Here is a 24,802-nt window from a genome sequence, read left to right on the forward strand (position 1 = left end):
CTTAACACTGTGCACATTCCTCATGGGGTGGGGACTGGTATGTTCATAAATAACTGGAAAATCAGAATAATATTATAATAAACTACTTATTTAAATATTGAATACCTTTACCTTAGTATGGGTGAAGTGGAGATGTCAGGAGACAAAGTCTTTCTGGTGGTATACTGGTCCAGAGACGACTCTCTTCTCACTCTATCTTCCCCACTGGAGGGTCCAGCCATGTGCAAGTGGGTGGGGAGGGAAGATGGTGTCCTATCACTACCTCAAGTCAGTATACCCCAAACCTAGAATATTGTACAATCTAAGTTTACTCAAGTCTCTTCACTCAAGTTCAAGTGAGGTAACTCATCTCAGACAGTGATGTAATCCATCTTGTACAACATCCAAAGTGGGGTGAGGAGTTGAGAGTGTCATCTCTAGACTAACTCATTCCTCGATACTAACTGTGGGAGTGGGGCTCAATCCCAGACTTTTGGGAGCCCCATATGTATGTCCATCCCATCAGTGGTCAGTGAGTGACTTCCCCCTGCCATTTTCTTCTTTACATTCTCTTCCTAACTCTCATAGTTCATCTCTCCCTGAAGTTTCCATTCCTCTGGTGTCCTGGACACACGAATGGATTTTTATTTATACTCATTATCTGCTCCACATGGTTCTGTTGCTAGACGGGGAAGATTAAGATGTCTGTGGGTGGAGGTGCTGGGGGAAGAGTTCCTCACAATGATGTGGTATCTGAAGGACACCAGCTTAAATCACAATGGTTAATCTCTTGCTGGTACAATTGTCCTACCTTATCAAACTAAAGAGGCTCAGCCTCCTTCCCAGCTTTAAGTTGTAGTTCAAAAAGCTGCCTTCAATTTCCATACTACTCTAGATAAAGTAGCTTCCCCAGACCTCTCTATCCCATTAATTAAATTTACTTTATTCTTAGTATTTAACATTGGGTAAAATTTACATTGACTTTTTTACATACTAATTGTCTCCGCTCCGCCCCCACCCCACTCCCTGCCAACCACATTAGAATCTAAGAATTCTGATAACATTTGTATTTTGTATTCACATTCACTAGAATGTGAATATCTTTAGGATATTCACGGCTCTATATGCAATTCCTATAAAGGTGCCTGGCACAAGATAGGCAAGTTCCAGACCTGCATGCCCAATTGTCTATTGGTTTATCACATAGGCATCTCAATCACAACTTGGACAAAACTGAATTCTGGAAAGCTGTACTTAGAAAACCCATTCTTCCTCTTATATTTTCCACCATCTACCATTTTCCCCAGCTAGAAAATTGTCATCCTTTAATTACTTGCTCCCCTTTCCCTTTCTTCAATTCCCCCACATTCCTAATTCTTCTTCTCCTTCCTCTACATCCATCTCACCTCCCCACATCTAACTGGCATCCAACTCATGTCAATTCTTCCTCCTCCATTCTCCCTCTTTCCTACCTTTAAATATTACCACTTCTGTGAAACCTTTTCCTTACCACTACTGTTAGTAGCTTTGATCTCTGTGCTTCACACCATCGTGTCTCTTCAGTGTTTTTAGGTCCTTTTAGGGTTTCACAGTTAAAAATTTTGAGATCTGCTACAAATCATGGGCCCAAGAGAATCCATTTGCACTCAGACTTTTACATAAAATGACAGCACTCTATATTTCAAACCCTTTACTGAAACACGCATCATGGTAATTGTGTTATATTTATTTATGTATCTGTCTTCTTCACTAGAATGTAAGAAGTTCTAGGACAAGTTTATATCATGTTATCTTTTTCATAAAACTCCTTTGTTTATATTGCTGTGCTTAGTATGTACAAGGTACTAAAAATCATCAACTTACTGTCTACTGCAATATTTAGATGTTATTCTTAACATATTCTATGTTAAGACAGCATCTTCCAAATAGTCATTTGAATATCACTTTCACAATTTTTGCCATATCTGCTACAACCTGTCCTACTATGTACTTAACAATTTGTGTAATTGTTTGTAAAATCTTTACCAAAGATTATTTCAATTTCTGAACATATGTGCCATTAAACCCCCAAAAAGGTGTGGAGTCTATTTCTCCTCCCCTTGAAACCAGACTTGTCTTGTCACTTGATTTAGCCAATAAAATGTAGCAGGAGTAATACATTGTGACTTCCAGATCTGGGCCTTAAGAGGCTTTGTACTTTTCTTTTTTACTGTCTTTAGATCCAGCCATGATGTTAAAAAGCTCCATGTGGTCTCTCATCACTAGGAAGTGATGAGATACCACTAAACAGGGAGAGGCTTGACCACCTGCAGCCATTCTGGCCACCCCAGCTAGGTTGCCAGACATACAAGTGTCTTAGTCCATTTAGGCTCCTGGAACAAAATACTTTAGACTGAGTAATTTACAAACAACAGAAATCTACTGTTCATAGTTCTGAAGGCAGGGAAGTTCAAGACCATGGCACCAGCAGATTTAGTGTCTGGTGAGGGCTTGCTCTGCTTCCTAAATGGAGCCTTCCTGCTGCATCTTCACACAGCAGAAGGGGCAAACAGGCTCCCTCAAGCCTCTCTTATAAGGGCACTAATTCCATTCATGAGGGCAGAGCCTCCTAAAGGTCTCACCTCTCACAATGAGTCTTGAGTTCCAACATTTGAATTTTGAGAGGACACCAACATTCAGACCACAGCAATGAATAAAGCTATTTTGGTCCTTCCAGCCTCAACCAAACTCTCAAGCCACAGGACCCCAGCAGACCTCATGGAGAGAAGAATTGCCTAGCAGAGCCCAGCCAACTCATAGAATCCAAATAAGTCATTGTTTTTTAAACCAGTATGTTTTGGAAGTAGTCCACACAGCAATAGATAGTTGATGTGATGCTTTTCTTTAAAACTCTTTTTTTAAAACTTAAGTCTGTGTTAAAAAAATTTTCTCACTTCTATAAATAGAAAATTACTATCACTTTCCATAAAACTAACCACAATGAAAGAAGAAACAAAGTAATGTTATTCACTTCTAGCCAGATACTCCTGCCTTCAAAAGTCTCTGTGTTCCTTCCAAAGGAAGATCCCCAAATATCAGAGAGATATTAAAGATACACCAAAACTAAATTAGGACTGCCTCCTTGGTATGAGTTAAGCTAAAAGGAAATGGAATGAAAATAACATACTCAACTCTGAAATTTGATAGTATTTAATGCTGTCTATCACCAAAAACCAGTATCTTGTAAAATAATACAGGTGGTAAGCAACTACTGCAAAAATGGTGAGGGTGTTACTCAAATGACTAATATTTGGAAGATGCTGCATTAACCTAACACCTGAACACTGAGGTAGGCAAGTGGGTGGTCAGCATTTTTACTACCTTCTACACATCAGGCACAATGCAAAACAGAAAGAGGTGTGGATAAAATATACAACATAATGTACTCCTGTGTTAGAAGTGCTTGTACTCTAATGGAGGAGACAGGAGTATAAATAGGCATAACACATTAACTATGGCAAATGTAACTATAAAAGATTTAAAATACAACGCCCATGGACTCAGACATTGTCAAGGACATAAAATCCCTGACATTTTGGGCAAATGTTTGAGGATATATAGATATTCTGGGCCCATAACTTGCATTAGATTCTCAAAGTTCATTGGAACACATTCTGTAACATAAGAAACACTCAAATAATTAATGTATGGTATTGTTGGTTCTTGGTTCTTGCCTGGATGTTCTTTTTTAGTTTGTCATTTTGGAATCATAACTGTGGCCTCTTCTTTGTTTTTTATGATTTTGTACTTTTCTCACATAGCTGTATGAAAGTTATCTTTAATTCCCTGATGACCAAACTCCCCTAAAGGTCTCTGCCACATTTTAAGCTCTTTGAAGCTAGAGACACATCATATAGCTTCCTGCCTTCTATTTCAAATAAACATCTGTTAAATGAAGAATAAATCTTGTAGAACTCCTGCAGGAAGTTTTCCTGCTGTCTAGGACTGATTAAAAATGTTTTCCATTGCTCAGACTATGAATACTAAAAGTGTTTCTAATCTGAAATGTGTACATAACAAAATATTTGGAAAAAGGCACCAAGTTCTTCCTGCAATGTGTTATGTGTATATATTCACAAACGTCTGTCTGGACTGGCATTTTATGTCTAGGCCTGTGTAGGTCAGTGTTGAATATTTTAAACGGTGTGGGGACTGTGTTTATTTACATACTGCATAAAGCAGCCATTGCGATGTTATTCACACATGGGGCCTCTGGGCTTCTCCTGAGCATGAAAGTGGTGCTGTTGACATTTATGCTTTTCTCAGTATTTCTTCTTTTATCCTATTCTTCCAACATAGCAATTTTGTCTTCCTCTGGAACTGAAATTCAGTGAAAAATATAGGCCTCTAAAATGTTAATACTTTCATCCTAATTTTGTTCTAATTTTTTAGCTATCCTGTGAACTAAATGAGCTGAAGCCTCCACTATTCAAAGTTCTTCAAGGTTTGACATTTAAATTTATTCTAAAATAGTTTTTGCATGAAAAACCAAGAAAGGGAGGATTGTGGTTTGTACCTTGGCATGGAATTTTATATGAGTAGGATAGAAACAAAGTAGTGGTGTTGAAGCTGTCTGCAGGATTTACTGGCACTGATTGGGAGCATGAGCGGCCCAGTCTGCAAACAAGCCCATAATTCATATGACCTAATTCTAGCTTTTGCCTTAAGCCTCCACCCCAGCCCCCACCCCACCACACACACAATCAGCATATATGGAAATGTTAATAAAGTCATCATCTCATTCTCTTCAAAATGATTAATTCTCATCACACCCATGCCTCAGTATTTCCAGGTAGGAAGGGGGCCTTCAGGACAAGAGGTTGCAAAGGGAAGCAAATTCAAGTGAGAAACCCTGCAAAACTTTCTGGGAGGCGATAGAATTAAACATCTCTGATTCTGAGATGTGTTCTAGTAGGCACGCTTCTGAGCCATAAGAGCATCCATATTATGGCTTTGAAAATATTTTATATACACATTCTCAAACACTCTAAAAATTTATTTTTTCTAAATTCTTTTTAACCTCAACTTCTGTTTGTAAGGCAAGTTTAAGATTCATCTAAATATATTATTTGGTTAAGTGATTCCTATTTCAATACATGAAACACCCTTTTCATCCATCTATACCTCTGAACCTTTTTAATAATGCCTCATTATAATTAAGAGTTCAGACTGGTTAGCCATAACATGACAATCATCTACTGAGACTTAATACACTATGTATGTGTAATAGAAAACACCTACTACTTGGAGTGTACAGCTCACCTAATATAAAGTAGCAGATTTTGAGGGGAATGCATTTTACGGTGACTGCCAGATGCATGCCAAAGCCCCGCCTCCAGTGGCCCAAATAATGATTGCCATGACAGCCCTGGGAACAGCAGGGAGAGTTTTTTTCAGGCTAAACCCTCACAATTTTTCTTACAGCTCCTTCCAAAAGGGAACAAAGCAGCTCTGCGTGCGCACGCGTGTGTGTGTGTACGCTCCTACACGTGTGTGTGTGTTTTCCTGTTTTGAGGGTAGAAAGTACTAGAAGTAGATGGTAGATAGTGTCTGAGATGCCAACATAGGCAAATGAAGAAGGCGGAGTAGATAAGGAGAGGATTCGCCCAGAAGTTCTACAATGGCTTTTTCCAGGTTCAAAAAGTCTCTGATTGGGCCAACTGAATGTGCACATAAATCCTGCTTCTCTCCAAATATAAGGAGCAAAAGGGAAAAGTGGAGGGCTGACTCCACTTTGATGGAGGAGGATGGGCAGACAGGAAAATGTAGTCAGAGTGCAGTCCCTCAAAGGCTATGATGAGGAGAGAAGCTCCCCAATGCTCCAAGCCCCTTCTCAGCAAATGGGGCAAAGGCTATTTGCACATTGTACATACCTGGAGCTCCTCTCCATCTGGTAAAGGCTCCCCTGTGCACCTGAATGGACATCAAATCTCAAGAATCTTCAGAAGAAGAACTTCCCTGTTTCCTTGGCTACACCTGATAACGATGTGAAAGAACCCAGAAACAGTCAAAATGTCTATTCATTTCTCTGATCTAACATTTATCAGTGTGTGACCTTATGTCAATGGCTATGCTGGTCTCAGCTCAAGATTTCTTAAACTGCAGAATGGACATAAATGTAATGCTATGTTACCAAAAGAAAGTGGTGAGGACAAGAAGAAAGGCCTGGAAAGAGCCCATGTCTGTGTGTGCCCATGAGGGGAGAATGAGAGGGCTGGCCTTTCATGCAGCACACTGGTGCACATGGCACAAGAACCACAGACCACACTTTCATCTGTCAAATGTACTAACTGCCGGCAAGAGGCCTGATGAGCCAGAGTGGGCACCTGTGCTCCCACCCACGTATACGTCTCTATGTCCAAACACCCAGCGTGTCTCCTCCTGTAGCCATGGTTGAATAGCTCAGGCTCCTAGCTAAGACCCATCCTGCCCCTTATGCACTGGAGCCCATCCTTCTTACCTACTTAAAGACGTTGCTCCAGCAATTGTCCACCTGCTCTTGTGTCATCAAGTTGTCACTCTCTACTGGATCATTCCCAGCATACGAATGTGCTGTCATAATTTCTTCCACTTAAAAGTTTTTTTTTTTTTTTTTTTTTTTTTGAGACGGACTCTTGCTCTGTCCTCCAGGCTGGAGTGCAGTGGCGCGATCTCGGCTCACTGCAAGCTCCGCCTCCCGGGTTCATGCCATTCTCCTGCCTCAGCCTCCCGAGTAGCTGGGACTACAGGCGCCGCCACCACGCCCAGCTAGTTTTTTGTATTTTTAGTAGAGATGGGGTTTCACCATGTTAGCCAGGATGGTCTCGATCTCCTGACCTCGTGATCCACCCATCTCGGCCTCCCAAAGTGCTGGGATTACAGGCTTGAGCCACCGCGCCCAGCCAAAAGATTTTTTAAAACTCTCCTGGCTCTTCATCCTCCTCCAGATACCACCCTATTTCTCTTCCCTTTTAGAGTAAAACTCCTCTAAAGTGTAGTCTCTATTCTGCCTCCAGTCCAACTACTCCCATTACTTCTGGAATTCATTCCAAATAGCTTTCACCTCATTACTTCATCAAAATAGTTCTTGTCAAAGTCATCAATGACCTCCCTGTTGCTACATCCAATAGTCAGTTCTCAGGCCTCCTCTCCCTCACCTTGTCAGCAGTACCTGGCACACTTGATCACTCCCTATTTTTTTTTTTTTTTTACTTTCTTCCTTTAAAAAAAAAAAATAGAGACAGGGTCTTGCTCTGGTGCCCGGGCTGCAGAGCAATGGTTTGCTCATGGCTCACTGCATTTTCTTTGTTCTTTTTTTTTATTTTTTATTATACTTTAAGTTCTAGGTTACATGTGCACAACGTACAGGCTTGTTACATATGTATACATGCGCCATGTTGGTGTGCTGCACCCATTAACCAGTCACTGACATTAGGTATATCTCCTAATGCTATCCCTCCCCCCTACCCTCACCCCATGACAGGCCCTGGTGTGTGATGTTCCCTACCCTGTGTCCAAGTGCTCTCATTGTTCAATTCCCACTTATGAGTGAGAACATGCGGTGTTTGGTTTTCTGTCTTTGCGACAGTTTCCTCAGAATGATGGTTTCAGCTTCATCCATGTCCCTACAAAGGATATGAACTCATCCTTTTTTTATGGCTGCATAGTATTCCATGGTGTATATGTGCCACATTTTCTTAATCCAGTCTATCATTGATGGACATTTGGGTTGGTTCCAAGTCTCTGCTATTGTGAATAGTGCCACAATAAACATACTTGTGCATATGCCTTTATAGCAGCATGATTTATAATCCTTTGGGTATGCACCCAGAAATGGGATTGCTGGGTCAAATGGTATTTCTAGTTCTAGATCCTTGAGGAATCGCCACACTGTCTTCCACAATGGTTGAACTAGTTTACAGTCCCACCAACAGTGTAAAAGTGTTCCTATTTCTCCACATCCTCTCCAGCCTCTGTTATTTCCTGACTTTTTAATGATAGCCATTCTAACTGGTGTGAGATGGTATCTCATTGTGGTTTTGGTTCGCATTTCTCTGATGGCCAGTGATGATGAGCATTTTTTCATGTGTCTGTTGGCTGCATAAATGTCTTCTTGAGAAGTGTCTGTTCATATCCTTTGCCCACTTTTTGATGGGGTTGTTTGATTTTTTTCTTATAAATTTGTTTAAGTTCTTTGTAGAGCCTGGAAATGAGCCTTTTGTCAGATAGATTGCAAAAATTTTCTCCCATTCTGTAGGTTGCCTATTCACTCTGATGGTAGTTTCTTTCACTGCACAGAAACTCTTTAGTTTAATTAGATCCCATCTGTCTATTTTGGCTTTTGTTGACATTGCTTTTGGTGTTTTAGTCATGTAGTCCTTGCCCATGCCTATGTCCTGAATGGTATTCCCTAGGTTTTCCTCTAGGGTTTTTATGGTTTTAGGTCTAACATTTAAGTTTTAATCCATCTTGAATTAATTTTTATATAAGGTGTAAGGAAGGGATCCAGTTTCAGCTTTCTACATGTGGCTAGTCAGTTTTCCCAGCACCATTTATTAAATAGGGAATCCTTCCCCCATTTCTTGCTTTTGTCAGGTTTGTCAAAGATCAGATGGTTGTAGATGTATGGTGTTATTTCTGAGGCCTCTGTTCTGTTCCATTGGTCTATATCTCTGTTTTGGTACCAGTACCATGCTGTTTTGGTTACTGTAGCCTTGTAGTATAGTTTGAAGTCAGGTAGTGTGATGCATCCCACTTTGTTCTTTTGGCTTAGGATTGTCTTGGCAATGTGGGCTCTTTTCTGGTTCCATGTGAACCTAAAAGTAATTTTTTCCAATTATGTGAAGGAAGTCATTGGTAGCTTAATGGGAATGGCATTGAATCTATAAATTACCTTGGGCAGTATGGTCATTTTAGCAATATTGATTCTCCCTATCCATGAGCATGGAATGTTCTTCCATTTGTTTGTATCCTCTTTTATTTAACTGAACAGCAGTTTGTAATGCTCCTTGAAGAGGTCCTTCACATCCCTTGTAAGTTGGATTCCTAGGTATTTTATTCTCTTTGTAGCAATTGTGAATGGCAGTTCGCTCATGATTTGGCTCTCTGTTTGTCTGTTAGTGGTGTATAGGAATGCTTGTGATTTTTGCACATTGATTTTGTATCCTGAGACTTTGCTGAAGTTGCTTATCAAGCTTAAGGAGATTTTGGGCTGAGACAATGGGGTTTTCTAAACATACAATCATGTCATCTGCAAACAGGGACAATTTTTTCCTGTTTTCCTAACTAAATACCTTTATTTCTTTCTCCTGCCTGATTGCCCTGGCCAGAACTTCCAACACTATGTTGAATAGGAGTGGTGAGAGAGGGCATCCCTGTCTTGTGCCAGTTTTCAAAGGGAATGCTTCCAATTTTTGCCCATTCAGTATGATATTGGTTGTGAGTTTGTCATAAATAGCTCTTATTATTTTGAGATACGTCCCATCAATACCTAGTTTATTGAGAGTTTTTAGCATGAAAAGCTGTTGAATTTTGTCAAAGGCCTTTTCTGCATCTATTGAGGTAATCATGTGGTTCTTGTCTTTGGTTCTGTTTATATGATGGATTATATTTATTGATTTGCATATGTTGAGCCAGCCTTGCATCCCAGGGATGAAGCCAACTTGATCGTGGTGGATAAGCTTTTTTATGTGCTGCCAGATTCAGTTTGCCAGTATTTTATTGAGGATTTTTGCATCTATGTTCATCAGGGATATTGGTCTAAAATTCTCTCTTTTGTTGTCTCTGCCAGGCTTTGGTATCAGGATGATGCTGGGCTCATAAAATGAGTTAGCACTCCCTCTTTCTTAAAGCACTCAGCTCACTCGGCATCTGGGCCATCACTCTGTTCAGAACCCTAAAATGGTGTCCCATCTCACTCTGAATAAAAGCCAAAGCCTTAGAATGGCTTAAAAGGCTTTCTTTGATTTCTTTTCTAGGAATTCTCTTCCTCTAGATAACCACAGAACTCATTCCCTCAATTCTATTAGCTCAAATATTACCTTAACGGTCTGTGGGTCTTTCCCTAATGTCCCATATAAAATAACCACCTCCTACTTTGGGAGGCCGAGGTGGGTGGATCATGAGGTGAAGAGCTCAGGACCATCCTGGCCAACATGGTGAAACCCCATCTCTACTAAAAATACAAAAATTACCTGGGCATGGTGGCGCACACCTGTAGTCCCAGCTACTCGAGAGGCTAAGGCAGGAGAATCACTTGAACCTGGGAGGCGGAGGTTGCAGTGAGCCAAGATCACACTACTGCATGCCACCCTGGCAACAGAGCAAGACTCCATCTCAAAAATAAATAAATTAATTAATTAATTAATTAATTAACTGCCTCCCTAGACTCCCTCCTATGTCCCTTACCAGGAGCTTCATATTATAATCTATGTTATATAATCACAGGTTTACTTATTTTATGTAAGCTAGGTTTGTTCACCGCTATATCGGCAGCACCTATAATGGTATCTGTCATATAGTAGGAAGTCAAGTATTTATGGAGAGATCTAGGGAAGGAATCCTAAGTCCTGGAAACTGAACAGAGACTGGGCACATAACCAGCCTTCAATGTTTGCTTCAGAGAAGGAGAAGTTCTCAGAATACAAGTGGACAGTGCTAGGGACATTCTGTACACCCTAGTTATATTAGGCTGGAAAGACCGCTCCCTGTCCAAGGATGAGGCAGGACAAAGTCAACACAGTATCTCTGAAAAGATTCTACAATACCATAGAAACTTTTGAGTAACATCTGTTTGGTGCCCTAAACAGAGGTGTATGAAAACACAATCTCTGTGAAGATGAAAAAAATTCAAAAACGAATAGGCTAAAATGAACACAGAAAAGAACATGAAGCCACTGGAATAAGAAAAAAATACAACGGCACACAAAATGCCATACCAGAATTAAAGTACTCCTTTGAAGCAGTAAAGACCATAATTAGTACTGCAGAAAATCAATTGTGATGTGGACAGATAACCTGAGTAGCTCTTTTAAAATGCATAAAGGTGAAAAAAATACATAAACAAGATTAAAAGAAATTTCCCAGGTGGCTTACGGCTGCAATTCCAGCACTTTGGGAGGCCGAGACAGGTGGATCACCTGAGGTCGGGACTTCAACATCTGCCTGACCAACATGGAGTAACCCGGCTCTACCAAAAATAAGAAATTAGCCAGGCGTGGTGGCGCATGCCTGTAATCCCAGCTACTCAGGAGGCTGAGGCAGGAGAATTGCTTGAATTCAGGAGGCAGAGGTTGCAGTGAGCTGAGACCACACCATTGCACACCAGACTGGGCAACAAGAGCGAAATACCATCTCAAAAAAAAAAAAAAAAGAGAGAGAGAGAAGAAATTTCCCAATATATTAATGTCAGCATCTTCAGTGATTTTCCTGTTGTTATATATTTCTTCTATACTAAACTTTTAATAATATACATATAAATCACAATAATCAAAGAGAAAAATGGGAAGTAAAAACTTTATATACCTTAAACTGTTTATTTATGGTTTCTATTCTGTGACAGGAAAACTATTTCCTAGCCCACTGTCCTCCTTACAGCCCAGCAATGTTACTCCTCCCCACAGCACTCAACTACCTAAAAACTCATTTTACTGGAAATTATTGAAGGATCTGGCTTTTTCAATACGACTAGATCTAAGGAAGGTGCCAAAACTTCGGGTAAAATTAGGAGCACTGAGAAACAAGCATGAAGCTGAGGACACTGTTTTCTTCATATTTCTCTACCTCTAACAGTGATGGACACAACCATTTTGTTAAAATGCCTGTTAGGATGGAGAGTGCCAATTTGCACTTACAAATACACATTTTGAGTATGGGATAACAAAATGTTCTTAGGCTACTGAACCTATGTGTACGTTAGAGTTCTGATGGGAAATCGGCCTATAATCCCATAGCCCAATGCAGTGGACTTAGCTGCTTCAGAAACACTTCCAAGACTGCAGTTAACGGTTTTTAAACCTCAATTAGCTTTGCTGCCAGGTAGTGCTATTCGTTTCCCTCCTTTCTCAAATTTGCAAGCTCGTTTCTTCTTAAATTCTCCATTAGATGATGCATGAATGTGTTTTATTTCCTCAATGGAAATGTAGATGCTGCACAGCTGTTAAGACTTGAAATCACCAGGTGGTACTTGGAAGCAGGAACTAAAATGATGTTGCCAGGGTAACCACACATTCTTCCAGCTATGGGAAGAGCTGCCATGTTTTCCATGCTCTAGGGAATATATGTTATTTTAAAAATTGGCTGTGTATGAATATTTACTATTTAAAAAGAATGCCCATTTCTTCACAAACCAGTGAAATGCTTTTTGATTACTCATATGCCTGAAAAAAACATTGTATTTTATCTTTTCAGGGCATCAAGCCTCATCTTTCTTTGCCGAAAGAATTTTTAAAATCCAGTAATAACTAATATTTTATGCTACCCATAATATACTGGTACATCTCATTTTACACCTTACATAGATTCACTTCAAATATGCAATCAGAGCTTACTATTTAAAGAAGTACCACTGTGAATTCTGTAAGGAAATGCATTTACAGAATGTATTCATCGGTTATGAAAATCCTTACTGCCATTCAGAGTAAAATCTGAGAGGTAGAGGTGAATCATCTGAGATTCCCAAAGTTCCACTGGAGTTGACAAACCTATAGGGTGGTTTGAGACCATGCAGACAAGAAAGCAGCAGTCCCACAACACCCAAAACAAAGCAAAAAAGAAGCCAATGACACAGATAGTCTTATATCTTTCCATCCTTCCTCCCTTCTTCCTTACTTCCTTCCTTTCTTCCTTCTCTCCTTGCTATCATCCTTTCTCCCTTCCTTCCATCCTTTCTTCCTTCTTTTAACATCTATTTACTGAGCTCTTACTTGGCACTAGGAACTGTGGCAGGTACTGGGAGACTTTCTGTAGGGATTAGACCCAGCAGTAGAGGTAGGTGCAGGTGATATGATAGGCTCGTCTTCAATTGTACTAGATTTTGTTAAATTGTTTTCCAAAGTGGTGATGCCAGTGAAATTATCCCATGAACAGTGGATAAAATTTATTTGCTCTACATCCTCACCAATACTTGATCTCTGGCGAATGTAAAATCCTACTTTCTGGTGGTTTTAATTTTATGTTTCCTTGATCGCTATGTTCATATGGCTACTGGCCATTCAGGTTTTCTTTTCTGTCCACTGCCTGTTTGTATCTTTTACCTATTTTTCTATTGGGTTGTCTTTTTCCCATTGATTTATAGGTGTTCTTTATATACACTGTATATAAAACTTTTTATGTTTAAATATCTTTCTCACTCACTTTTCACTTATTTAGGTATTATTTAACATCAGAAATTTCCAATTTTAACATAGTCAAGTTTACCTTTTTCTTTTTTTTTTTTTTCAATTTTATAACTTTATTTGATGTATTTGATGATCAGCAATTAGTTCTCATCCACATTGACTGTCTGTAGATTTTTGAAAGTGGTAACAGGTACATAGGTAACCAAAGTGTAGAGCTTATTTGGTGAATCTTCATCCTCATTACGTTTTCTGGACAGCCGCACACGGATTCGGTATGGGACATTCCAAATTACTGAACTGATACGGGCTCTTGCAGGGTGGAAGTGAAGCTGGTGTCACTGCAAAAGTTCACCTTCAAATACAGATAACTTTAGCACCTTATTCCTTTGGCCCAGACAGCTTTGTTGAGCCTGGTATCAATGCGCACATCTGGAGTTCCCATCTCCTTCATGGCAAATTTCCGAATCTCTTTGAGTGCCCGAGGGGCACGCTTCTTGAAGCCCACTCCATGGATGCGCTTGTGAATGTTGATGGTGTATTCTCGGGTCACCACCTCGTTGATGGCAGAACGGCCCTTTTTCTTCTCGCCACCCTTCTTTGCGGGAGCCATTCTGCCGGGTCCAAGTTAGTTATCTTTTTCTTTAATGTTTGTTTTTGTACATTGTTTAAGAAATTCTTAGGTATCCAAAGGTGATAAAATATTTCCTTTTAGATGTTTAAAAATTGTACTTTTCACATTTAGGTCTTCAACCTACATGTGATTAATTTTTGTACATGGCATGATATAGGGATATAATTTTACTTTTTCCCATATGGATAACTAGTTGTACCAGAATCCATTACTGAATCATCAAACTCTTCTTCTATATTACCTCTTATACATAACAAGTTTCCACCTGTGTGTGGGTCTGTTTCCTAACTGTCCTTTCTGTCCCATCAGCATATATGTCTATGCCTTTGCCATCACTGTCCCACCTTGATTACTATGGCTTCATAGTAAGTCTTGAGATCTATTAATGTAAATATCTGCACCTTGGTCTTCTTCAAAATTATCTTAACTATTTTTGGCCCTTTATTCTTTGTATAGAGTTTAGAATAGGCATGTTGAACTGCTACTATCACCATGGGTCTTTTATACTCCAGATTATGTATAAAATCTGTAGTATACACCATACTACCATCACCACGGGTCTTTTATACGACAGATTATGCAGCTGGATTTTTACATACAAAGGTTAATCAGAAAATATACAAGCTGTTACTTGGGGGCTCTGTTAATTGGCTACAAAGTTGCATACACAAATAAATTCTAAAAATGCATGAACTTTGAGCACATTTTATGCATTAAGCATTGTGCAGGGTACCTTGCATATATTAATTTAGATGGTCCTTCCAGTGATGTTGTAAGGTAGATAATATAATCCCAAATTTGCAGGTGAAGACATTGAAGATCAGAGAAGTTACGTGGAATGCCTAAGGAAGGTGTAGTAACCAGCAGTAAATGCTAAGGTGAAGATTCAATTCTCGATCTTTTCAGATTCCAAAGTCCTTGCTCCTATAATACCACTTCAGACTACGCCAAAATCTTCTAGTTTAAAACAAGAAACATAATGTGACTACTATTTGTATTGCATTTAGGTACTCTGCATTTACAGATACCTATTTACAAATTGTCTTTTGCCCATATGGTGAACAATTCAGTCATTTATTTGAAAGGCATTAAATGCCTATACTATACTAGGCACTGGGTATTCTTTTTTTTTTTTTTTTTTTTTGAGACAGAGTCTCGCTCTGTCGCCCGGGCTGGAGTGCAGTGGCCGGATCTCAGCTCACTGCAAGCTCCGCCTCCCAGGTTTACGCCATTCTCCTGCCTCAGCCTCCCGAGTAGCTGGGACTACAGGCGCCCGCCACCTGGCCCGGCTAGTTTTTTGTATTTTTTTTTTTTTTAGTAGAGACGGGGTTTCACCGTGTTAGCCAGGAGGGTCTCGATCTCCTGACCTCGTGATCCGCCCGTCTCGGCCTCCCAAAGTGCTGGGATTACAGGCCTGAGCCACCGCGCCCGGCCGGCACTGGGTATTCTTAAAAGCAGCTCAAAATTGACCTGAATGTCAACACACTCTGAAAAAAAGTTAGAAAAGGTGAAAATGTCAAATAAGCTAGGGTTCAAGGTTCTCTGATTACTTCGAAAAGCTGCAGATGCACTACCATTAATTTTGCTCGAAGGCTTGTTAATTTGTGTGTTTATGTGTATGTGTGTGTGTGTGTATAAGTGTGGTCAGAGCTAAAAACCCAAATAATTTTAAATCATTTCAAATGATTATCTAAATAAGTTAGGACAAATTCACAGGTAGCTACTAATTTAGGTATTTCCCAATTTAGGCCATATCACATGTACTACACTGAGACAGTCATGTGGGCAAGGCTACCCCGCAAAACCCCTATGGGCCTGCGCACTGGGGTGGAGCCACAGAAGTCTGTAGGAAGGAGTCTGGCCCCTCCTCTTCCTGGGTGAAACCTGGGATTCAGTCTGCAAGGCAAGAAGCTCAGGGGCAAGAAGCATACTGTCTCACTTTGCTAAGAGTCTCCCTTTCCCCTTGTTTTCCTTTTCACCCAATAAAACCCTGCCTTAGTCACCCTTTAAATTGTCTGTGAGCCTAAATTTTCACGGCCCTGTGACAAAAACCCCATCTTTAGCTGAACTAAGAAAAAGTCCCACAACAACACTACATATAATTAAGTGAGGAAAGGATGTCTTATAATTTCAGGACTGGTTAATCACATGGAAATTGTGAGGACACATCTTTTTTAATCAATAAAAGGTTAAAAGTCTGGTTGTCTTCCTATATTCTTTGGGTAGCACAGTACGTGGATCTCTGAGCTTTAGTTTCCCAGTTTGCAGAAAAGGAGAAAATTGTAATGTCCATTTCAAAAGATCATGGTATTAAACGTGTAAGGCATTTGAAAAAGTACTTTATAAACTATAATGTATTAAGTGCATGTTACTTACTGTCAGATAAAAATTTAATCATCGAAACAACTGTTTCTGGAGCATATGTGTGAGCTAAAAAGCAGTTTGTACTCATTTCAGAATGGAAAAGACTCAGGGCGGGGAAATGAAAATTAAAGATTTCTAAACAAAAAGAAGTAAGAACAAAACAACACAAGTTACTTCAAGTTTTCTTAAGAATCAGAATAAATATATTTGAGACAATAAAACTTCTCAGTGCCTTTTTACAGGTGGCATTCTCCTTGTAGGGGACAGTAGAGTTATTACCTGATCAGCATCTTCCAAAGTTCAGGACCACTGAAACCGTAATAGAAGAATGTTGGGAGCTAATGTCAAAGAATCAAGACTTTTTGCTATGCTTGATTTAAGTCCAAACTTTAATGTGATTTTAAACTATTGCATATCCAATGAGGAATTTAACTGTGATAATACTGAAAAGAAATATTGGATAAGAAACAAGACAGGCCAAAATCCACAAATCTCCTGGGGCCACTCCTGACATTATTCTATGTCAATAGACTGGTTTTTAGCCAGAGGCTTTTCCGAGCATTCTGTTTTTCAGTTACAGCTTGCAAACCACTGGAAATAAAATGCATCATCTTAAATTGCAAGAGCGCGCAGAAAAAAAGTAGCAACAGCATTACAGAAATATGATTTATAGCTAAAAGGGTGTGATATTCTGATGCCTTTCTCCTTGCTTTTAAAGACTCCTATAAGGTTCAGCAGGACCTTAACCCTAAATTAAGTGGCTTCATAAAACCTCTGATAGAAAACAGTCTTGGACTGTCAGCAGGATGTTTGTGGATAATCTTAAGTAATAATTAACAATCAACCACTGGATTCAATGACAAAAAATACTGAACCATCTCTTCCCCAGATCCAGCTATTCAAGTAGACTATGACTGAACAATAAAATAAACATATTTCCTGAGCTGAAGCACAGAAAGTAAAATTCAAAAATCTGTCTTCATGGCTACCACATTCAATGTGCCATTTGTGTACTGCACCGTGTCCTGTGGGGCGGGGATGGTTAGGGCTGAAATCCAGACTGTACTCCACTTTTCAGGCCCTGCACCCTGGGATGGGACTGTGTCAGCCAGAAGGATGAGAGGTCTTCTAAGAAAAAGGCTCCATGAGTCTGAAATGCTACAACAGCACAAGACTAATTGTCACAGAACCGTTGTATGGACTAGCGGGCCCAGCCTGACTGGCTCAATAGTGACTCTCTAAATGACTTACGGAAAATCACAACTTTTTCATTTCCTGCAAAGAAAGCCCTTCGCATTGTTAAACTACAAATGTTTGTCAATCCACACAAAGACTACAGTCCATCTCCTGCTGATGGGTAACACTAAGGGTCTTTCTCTCAAAATAGAAATAATAGAAACAATTGTTAGAGAGCAAGGTCTTGGCCTTTCTTTAATCAATGGCATTCACTCTGCCACACTTTCCTCACCTCCAGGTTTAGCCACAGCTGGATGGAAGCTCTAGAAAACTTTTCACAAGAAAGGATTAATTCCAAAGATCATTTTCCTTTTAAATTTAATTAGTTGTTTGCTGCTTCAGCCATCACTTGATGTTAGCCTCTCTGACATGACAAAAACAAAATTTGAGATTTGTTTGTTTGTTTAAGCTAACACTTGCATAGTACTTAACATATGGCAGGCATGGTTCCAAGTGCTTCCTTTACAAGTTCAGACTTAACTAAATCTTCGTGAGTTATTATTCATCTTTCACATTCCTGAAATTAAAGCACACAGCTAGTAAAAAGCAGAAGCAGAAATGAAACCAAACAGTCTGGATCCAGAGTCCATCATACCCAGACTGCTTTGCTGTAGGTACTGCCCTACAGCAAAACAGGTACCCCTGAAGAGTATGTCTGCCAATATTCCCATTTAGTGTATAATGCCCTAGGTTACACCCTTTGGCAAATAAATGGTGTTGTCCTTGATGCCAGATATCATACCTAAATTTTTAAAAATGTACTTTAGAGCAAAATAAAATCAAAAGAGGATACTACGATGCAATATTCTCAACTCAAGTAAGACCAGCTAAGAAGGCTTCCATTGTATTCAGCAGAAATCATAATTTCTGCAGACAAATTTAAAATATTTGAGAGCAAAATGAAATGTTCACCTTTAGCTCTCCACCTTCTAGGGCCAAGTGATGCAAAAATTCCATATTCCTAACAATAATATGAATTATCAGGGAAAACATCATCTTTTCTCTTTAACTCTTTTTCGTAAATTTAGGTTACAAAGCAAAAAATTTCAAATCTTGTTTTTTTAAACAAGGGAGGCAGCCTTTTAACCAGGACTTACTCATGAAATTTATGCTTCAGACTAACAATGACTATCACTGCAGCTTCATCAATAAGAAGAAACTAGAATACTACTTCTTAGATATATATTTTCCTAATGTTTCTAAATGAAATTTCCAGGACAAAGGAACCTAATGATCATTAAACTAGTGCTTCAAATGAACTTATAATCATTGTCAAAGGCAAGTCTGTGTGATAATATATATATATGTGTCTATAAATATGTATGTTTTATATGGTTATAATGGGTATCCTCTAACTTGAAACATACTGCAAATTATAGTCAACTTAGAATCAACTTTATGAAGAATAACTAGTTAATTAACTAACTCTGGCTTCCCCAAAATTCTGAAAGTAGATTTTAGGCTAATGGGTAAAAATCGTAAGTACTAGGTACTTGCTGAGAGCACATCTGGAATCACTTTATCTTGAAACTGTTGTATAATGAGGTGCTAACATAGCCAACTACAGCTTGCCCCCCACTGAAATGTGTGTGTGTGTCCTGGACTTAACCCTCTTCCAGTAGCGAGCTCAAATTCCAGAACAGTTTGTCCAAGGATCATGTTGGCAGGAATGTGCTTGTCTTGGAAACCTGTGAACCAAAATATGTTCATCCTTAAGAAAAGCACATCCTGCAGATAACGGGGACTGGCCAATCAGTGTTTTCACGTCACAGAACTGTGGGTTCTCATTTGCTTATCCTCTTTCCAATACCCAGCCCATATTCAGCACTGCTTGTGAAACAAAAGGCAATAAGCAAGAAGTTGTAACAAATCCTAACAGCAAACAGACCAAGCCTGAGGGAGTTGCAATCTGGGAAGCAGAGGGTCAATATTTCACAATGGCATTGATGAAGCCTGTGAATTTACCACAGATTTTATGGTTGTCAATTCACAAACTCTCTGGTGAAACGGACTTCTATAATAACAGCAATTAGATTGACTAATTTCCATGACAGGACATGAGTAGAATAAAGAGGCAGAAGATCTGGGTTCTACCTCCAATCCAGCCACTAACCAGCAATTCAACCAGCGATAAGTCATTTTCCTGTCTGGCCTCAGATGCATTCATCTATAAAAGAAAAAGAATTGTCAGATAATCTCTAAAATCCTTTCCAGTTTACATATATTTTATGACAAAGTTTTTAACCTAACCTCAAATATGTGTGTGTATGCACAGAGAGAGAGAGAGAGAGAGAGAGAGAGAGAGAGAGAGAAATGAATCCAAACAATCTATTGAAGATTAAACCAGGCATGAAAATCCAGATGCTGCTGTACACTTTACAGACGATTCTTTAGTTATCATTTCTTCCTCATACGAGAGTGTGGGGGCTCACTGAGACAGGTCTTGAGTTCCCATCACTTGTACCTTTTAGTCTCTCTCATTTCCTCTCTTCCTAACCACTGTCACACCAAAGGAGGTACAGTATAGTGCATAAGTTTGCAAAACTATAAAGTGATACCATTCTTTGATTCTTCATTCTTCGATGCCATTCTCAACCTTTTGTACTTTGAGAAACACAGCTATTTTCACTTTTAAATGTTATTTATATCAGCATATTGTGAGTTGGTTATTACTTTTAAATACATTGACATCCAACACTTTTTAAGACTGCAAGGGGGTCCTGAGACCAGAAAGTTTGAGAATTGCTAAGAGGACAAACTCCAGATCCAGCTGCCTGAGTTAAAATGTCACTTCTATCACTGAAGAGTGGTGTGACATTGAGCACAGTTGCTTAGTCACACAGTTGTTCTGTGCCTCAGTTGGGGATAATAACGATAATAGTGCTGACCCCCTAGGGTCATCATAAGGCTTAACTGAACTGATATATGCACCATGCTTAGAACTGTTGTGAGCCATCATTCTCTGGCGCTCTTCACTTACCTCCATTCCCCTGTGGTTTGCTTGGTTTGGTTTGATTTGGTCTGGTCTTACTACTGCTGCCTCTCCGTTTGACTGGCAAAATGTGACCGGTACTGCTTCACCAGGGGCTAAAGGCATAGCTGCCTAGGCTCCTTCATAACCACAGCCACACATTCCCACTCCTGCACTGCAGCACCCAGCTGTACTTCGAATTTGCCCTTCACAGAGGCTCCATCAGCAAAAGACAACTGGAAAATCAAAGCAACAATGCTAAGTTTTTAAAAACACGCTATGTCAGATGAATTAGAATGTAAAGTAGAAACTTTAGCCTTCGGAATAAATCAATGTGACAGGATGGAAGCAGAGAGAAAATGCAAGCAATTACATTCATTCCTTAAAGGAAAAGGTAGTATTTGCCCAAGCTCCCTCCAATTTGAACTATGTTTTCACAGCCTTCCATCTCCTTTTTAAAATCTCTCTTCGACATCCCAGAGCAGCCTCCTCCCACCTGGCCAAGAACCCTCAGGCCATCAACTTGCTTAAAAAAATATGACGGCCCAGATTCTGGTCATGTGCACATGACTGATGGCCAGTTGATCTTCCCAGGGAGTACTGAAGTTTTATGAGCAGTTATGATCATAATCCCTTGCATTTATATTAGTTTTCTTTCTAATCTATATTTTCACATAAATTTTTCTTTAATTTTTGGCACTCATCATGCTGTTATTCCTATTTAACAGTTTAAAAAACTGAGGCTCCGAGAAGCTAGCAAACTTGCCCTAAGTCCCAAAACTTTGAATCAACAGAACTGAAACTGGAGTATAAATGAAATGAGAAAGTTTTAACGACTGAAGGACCGGGGGAAATGCACACAGCAGGCATGCTGGTGGGTGGCGGAACTAAGCTATTTTTGTCAGGGGGTTACTTAAGCAAATCTGCTCTACTGTGGAAATAACCTCAACTAATTCCCCCAGAGTTTTACACAGGCTCTTTATTGCCTCTACAGCATTCTCTAAGACTTATTTTTATTTTTTTATATACTAATTCGTTTATACAATGGATACCCTGGCGGTACTGTTCTTAGGAGGATTTTAAAGAAGGTACACCCAGTATGTTTTATATTTAACCTACGGCTGCTTCTCAATAGAGCGTTTGTAAGTTGAGAACTGTCTGTATTGCATGTGTGATGTCATTAAATATATATTTGGTCTGTCCAAAACTATCTGGCATTTGTCCTTTACCAACATTACTGAGTATTTTAGTTTCTCAATCATGCGAGCTTAAAAAGCACAGCCAAATCTAAGGAATCTTGTGTAGTGATTCAAGTTGATTTCAGTATGTTTAAACAAAAAAAATAAGACTCACAAAGGATCAACTGGAATGATTTAAAGGAATGCAAAAAGGAATCCTTTTGAACCATTCATTCTCCTGAATATGTTTAAATATGCATTAATTAAGGTATGACTGCTAAGGAAACATGTTTATCATATATGAAATATTTTGTCATTAAAAGTAATGGCGAAAACCTCAATTACTTTTGCACCAACCTAATAAAAGACACCTGGAATATGAGTGTAATGTTCTTTGTATGTAAGAATGCTAATGCTATCTAAAATACCTTCTTTTACCTGTTTTTTTTCCTTTGGTAACTTACCAGCCCTGTCCAATAATACTTTCTACAATAATGGAACTATCTATGTCAGTGCTATCCATTTTTGAATGAATACAATTAATTTTATTTTTAAGTAGTCACATGTGGCTACTGAGCAATTAAAATGCCCTATTGAAGAACTTAATTATTAATTTTATTAAGTTTAATTCATTCAAACAGACATGTGGCTAGTGGTTGTGTATTGGACAGAGCAGTTATAAGGTCTCCTTCAGCCAAAAAAAATCCTGATTTTATCATTCTATCATTGTGAAGCCAGAATTAAGGCTGTAGTTATTAAACCTCTGATTATTAATTGGATGCTGAAATAAAGTTAGCTAACTGGACACACAATTTTAAAGAGGTTGTTTTTGTTCTTAATAAACATCAAAAAACTATTATGTGCAAAATAACATGTGGGTCAGTGGGATATATACAGACCAAGATTGAACAGACAGTTCCTGATGGGTACATTGCTCTCCCAGTTTCTGCTAAATCCCAATTCTGTACATCCTAACAAGACATGGCTGATCAATTGTGTAAGCTCATGCTTTTAACAAGTATTGCTTAGCTCAATAACTCCCATAACTCTAGGACAAACAACTGTCCTGGGCCCTGGGGACACGCTGTTGTATTATGTTGAGCCCGACAGGATGTCTGCTCTTCGAGGCACCTACTCTCTTGGGAAGCACAGCCAGGTGAACAGGCCACGAGAATACAGCGTGGTCAGTACCACTACAGGGGCAGACCTTGTGGGCCACACGAACACACAAAAGGGGCTTCTAACCCAGTCTTGGCTGGATGGGGAAAGTTTCAAGTGCAGAAAAGAAGGTTCCAGAAGGAAAAAACCAGTAGTATCTTGTTATCAAATCTATCCATTATCTAGCTTTCTTTGGGAAATTTCCTTTTCATTTGGCATTATGTCATCGTCCTTTCAAGGGTATTCACTTCTTGAGTACATTTCAATCGATATATATCGAAGACTAAAAAGCCTCATCGTCATTCTCCTGGAGGATTCACCATTGGCTCAGGGTTAAAGGTGTATGAAGACAACTCTTTCTCCTGAGAAAAAAGTAAGTTCTTAGGTCAAATATTTCAATAATCTACCATGTAAGAAAAATGTAACACTGCCTTGGAATGCATGATTTCTTCATAAGACTTCCTTTTTAAAATTGTGTGTGGCTTTCTACCCAAACTAACTTTAAACATCCCTCCATAATAAAATTCAGGAAGGCCACTTTAATAAAATAGGGGGAAAATCCCACCAAAATGTAAACTTAAAATTTCAATACAATTAAATTTATTAATAAAGAATTTATACTGCATAGTGAACAAAGCATTGAATTTACCTGACAGTTTGGGGTCAAATTCCAGTTCCTCCTCTTAGAGAACGAATGGCCTTGGGCAAGTTATCTAACTTCTCCAAGGATCAGTTTCCTCATTTGCAAAAGGTGAATAATGGGGTAAGAATAGCCCGTACCTCCTCACAGTTGATGAGAGAAATGAATATGCACATATTTATAAAGACCTTAGTGTGTACCCTAAGCCTTATATGAAGATACTATTCTTACTAATTACAATAATTCTAATTGCAGAAATCTGTGAGAAAACAATACACACAGTCCTGGCCAGAAGAAGTTAAAACAAATGTAAAAAACAAGGGACATCCAGAAACTTCAGCAGCTCCCTTCTGTCCTATGCCTCAAGGTACCAGAGAGGGAAAAAGACCCCCAGGAGAGGCTGTGAGGAAACCTGAACTGCAAACCCACCAGGCTGTCTTCCCCGGAAACGCAGTTGGTAAAGAAAGATCTTAAGTCTATTTCAGGCCAGTATGTTTTTTTCATTTGCTTCCAAGACTTTGATGGAATGACTTGAGAGGAAAAGTTCACAATTACTAGAAAGAACCTAAAAGGACACGAGAGATGAAACGCTTGCAGTATTTTTGAAATAAATGTTTCCTTGCAAGACCAGAGTCATGAGCGGGGTGTCTAGTGTAATGTCTACTCAACACAGCCGAAGAGTAAGAGGAAATCTTGGTATGCCGACTTCTAAGTCTTAATGGGGACCCATACGGAACCAACAGCATGCCAAATCCCACGCTCACCGAAGCTTCAAGGACTTTCTCGTGGGTCTGGGGGTTTAATGTGATAGCTCCTGAAGCCTTCAGGACTTCCCGGGCACAGATAATGGGCCGCGACTGCACCCCCGCGTCCCTCCCTGGGGCGCAGGCTTTCCACAGCTACAGTTCTCCACGTCAGCAGCCACGTACACAAGCGCTGGCAGCTGCCAACAGGGCGTGCCCGCTTCCCACCCTGCACTCTCCCAAGCAGGGCATCCCTGCACCGCCCGGCGCGTTAACGAAAACTCCGCGGGGCCTCGAGGTGGCCCAGGGTTAGCCCTGACGCTGTAGGGCTCTCTAGGTTTTCCACCACGCAGGCGAGCGTGGCTGGCGCGAACCCGCCAGTCTCCCAGGCTGCCCAGGCTGGACTGGAGGGGGCATTACTGGGCCTCCGACCCGACCCCCACACACCCGGGAGGCGGGCCCCAGGTACCAGCCGGCGCCTCCACATCTCCTCATCCCCTCTGCTTCCCCTCCTCCCTCTTCCCGAACCCTTCCTCCCTCCTCCTCC

The 24,802-nt window shown here is 39.9% G+C and overlaps 1 protein-coding gene and 1 long non-coding RNA gene across 3 annotated transcripts; both read right to left on the reverse strand.

Annotated features, from left to right (window-relative positions):
- Window positions 1-13,435: 13,435 nt before the first annotated feature.
- LOC104671512 (60S ribosomal protein L31) lies at window positions 13,436-13,981 on the reverse strand. Its single transcript, XM_010375013.2, has 2 exons — window positions 13,712-13,981; window positions 13,436-13,619 (listed from the first exon to the last, which is right to left on the reverse strand). The coding sequence occupies exons 1-2, from the start codon at window positions 13,942-13,944 to the stop codon at window positions 13,475-13,477; spliced, it is 378 nt and encodes a 125-aa protein (XP_010373315.1). The 5' UTR covers window positions 13,945-13,981; the 3' UTR covers window positions 13,436-13,474.
- A 2,528-nt stretch (window positions 13,982-16,509) lies between these two features.
- Window positions 16,510-24,591, reverse strand: LOC104671513. 2 transcript variants are annotated; one of them, XR_004059664.1, is made up of 3 exons: window positions 24,277-24,591; window positions 20,546-20,772; window positions 16,510-19,732 (listed from the first exon to the last, which is right to left on the reverse strand). It is a non-coding gene; the product is annotated as an uncharacterized LOC104671513 (long non-coding RNA). The 2 variants fall into 2 exon arrangements; XR_004059665.1 differs by lacking the exon at window positions 24,277-24,591 and adding an exon at window positions 23,522-23,774.
- Between the last annotated feature and the right edge of the window lie 211 nt (window positions 24,592-24,802).

The sequence above is a fragment of the Rhinopithecus roxellana genome, chromosome 10 (genome assembly GCF_007565055.1).
Source record: "Rhinopithecus roxellana isolate Shanxi Qingling chromosome 10, ASM756505v1, whole genome shotgun sequence".
NCBI lineage: Eukaryota > Metazoa > Chordata > Mammalia > Primates > Cercopithecidae > Rhinopithecus > Rhinopithecus roxellana.

Coding starts and splice junctions, on each gene's coding strand:
- LOC104671512 (XM_010375013.2), bottom strand. CDS start 13,944: ATGGCTCCCGCAAAGAAGGGTGGCGAGAAGAAAAAGGGCCGTTCTGCC. Junction 13,620..13,711: donor GTCTGGGCCAAAGGAATAAG/GTGCTAAAGTTA, acceptor TTCAGTAATTTG/GAATGTCCCATACCGAATCC.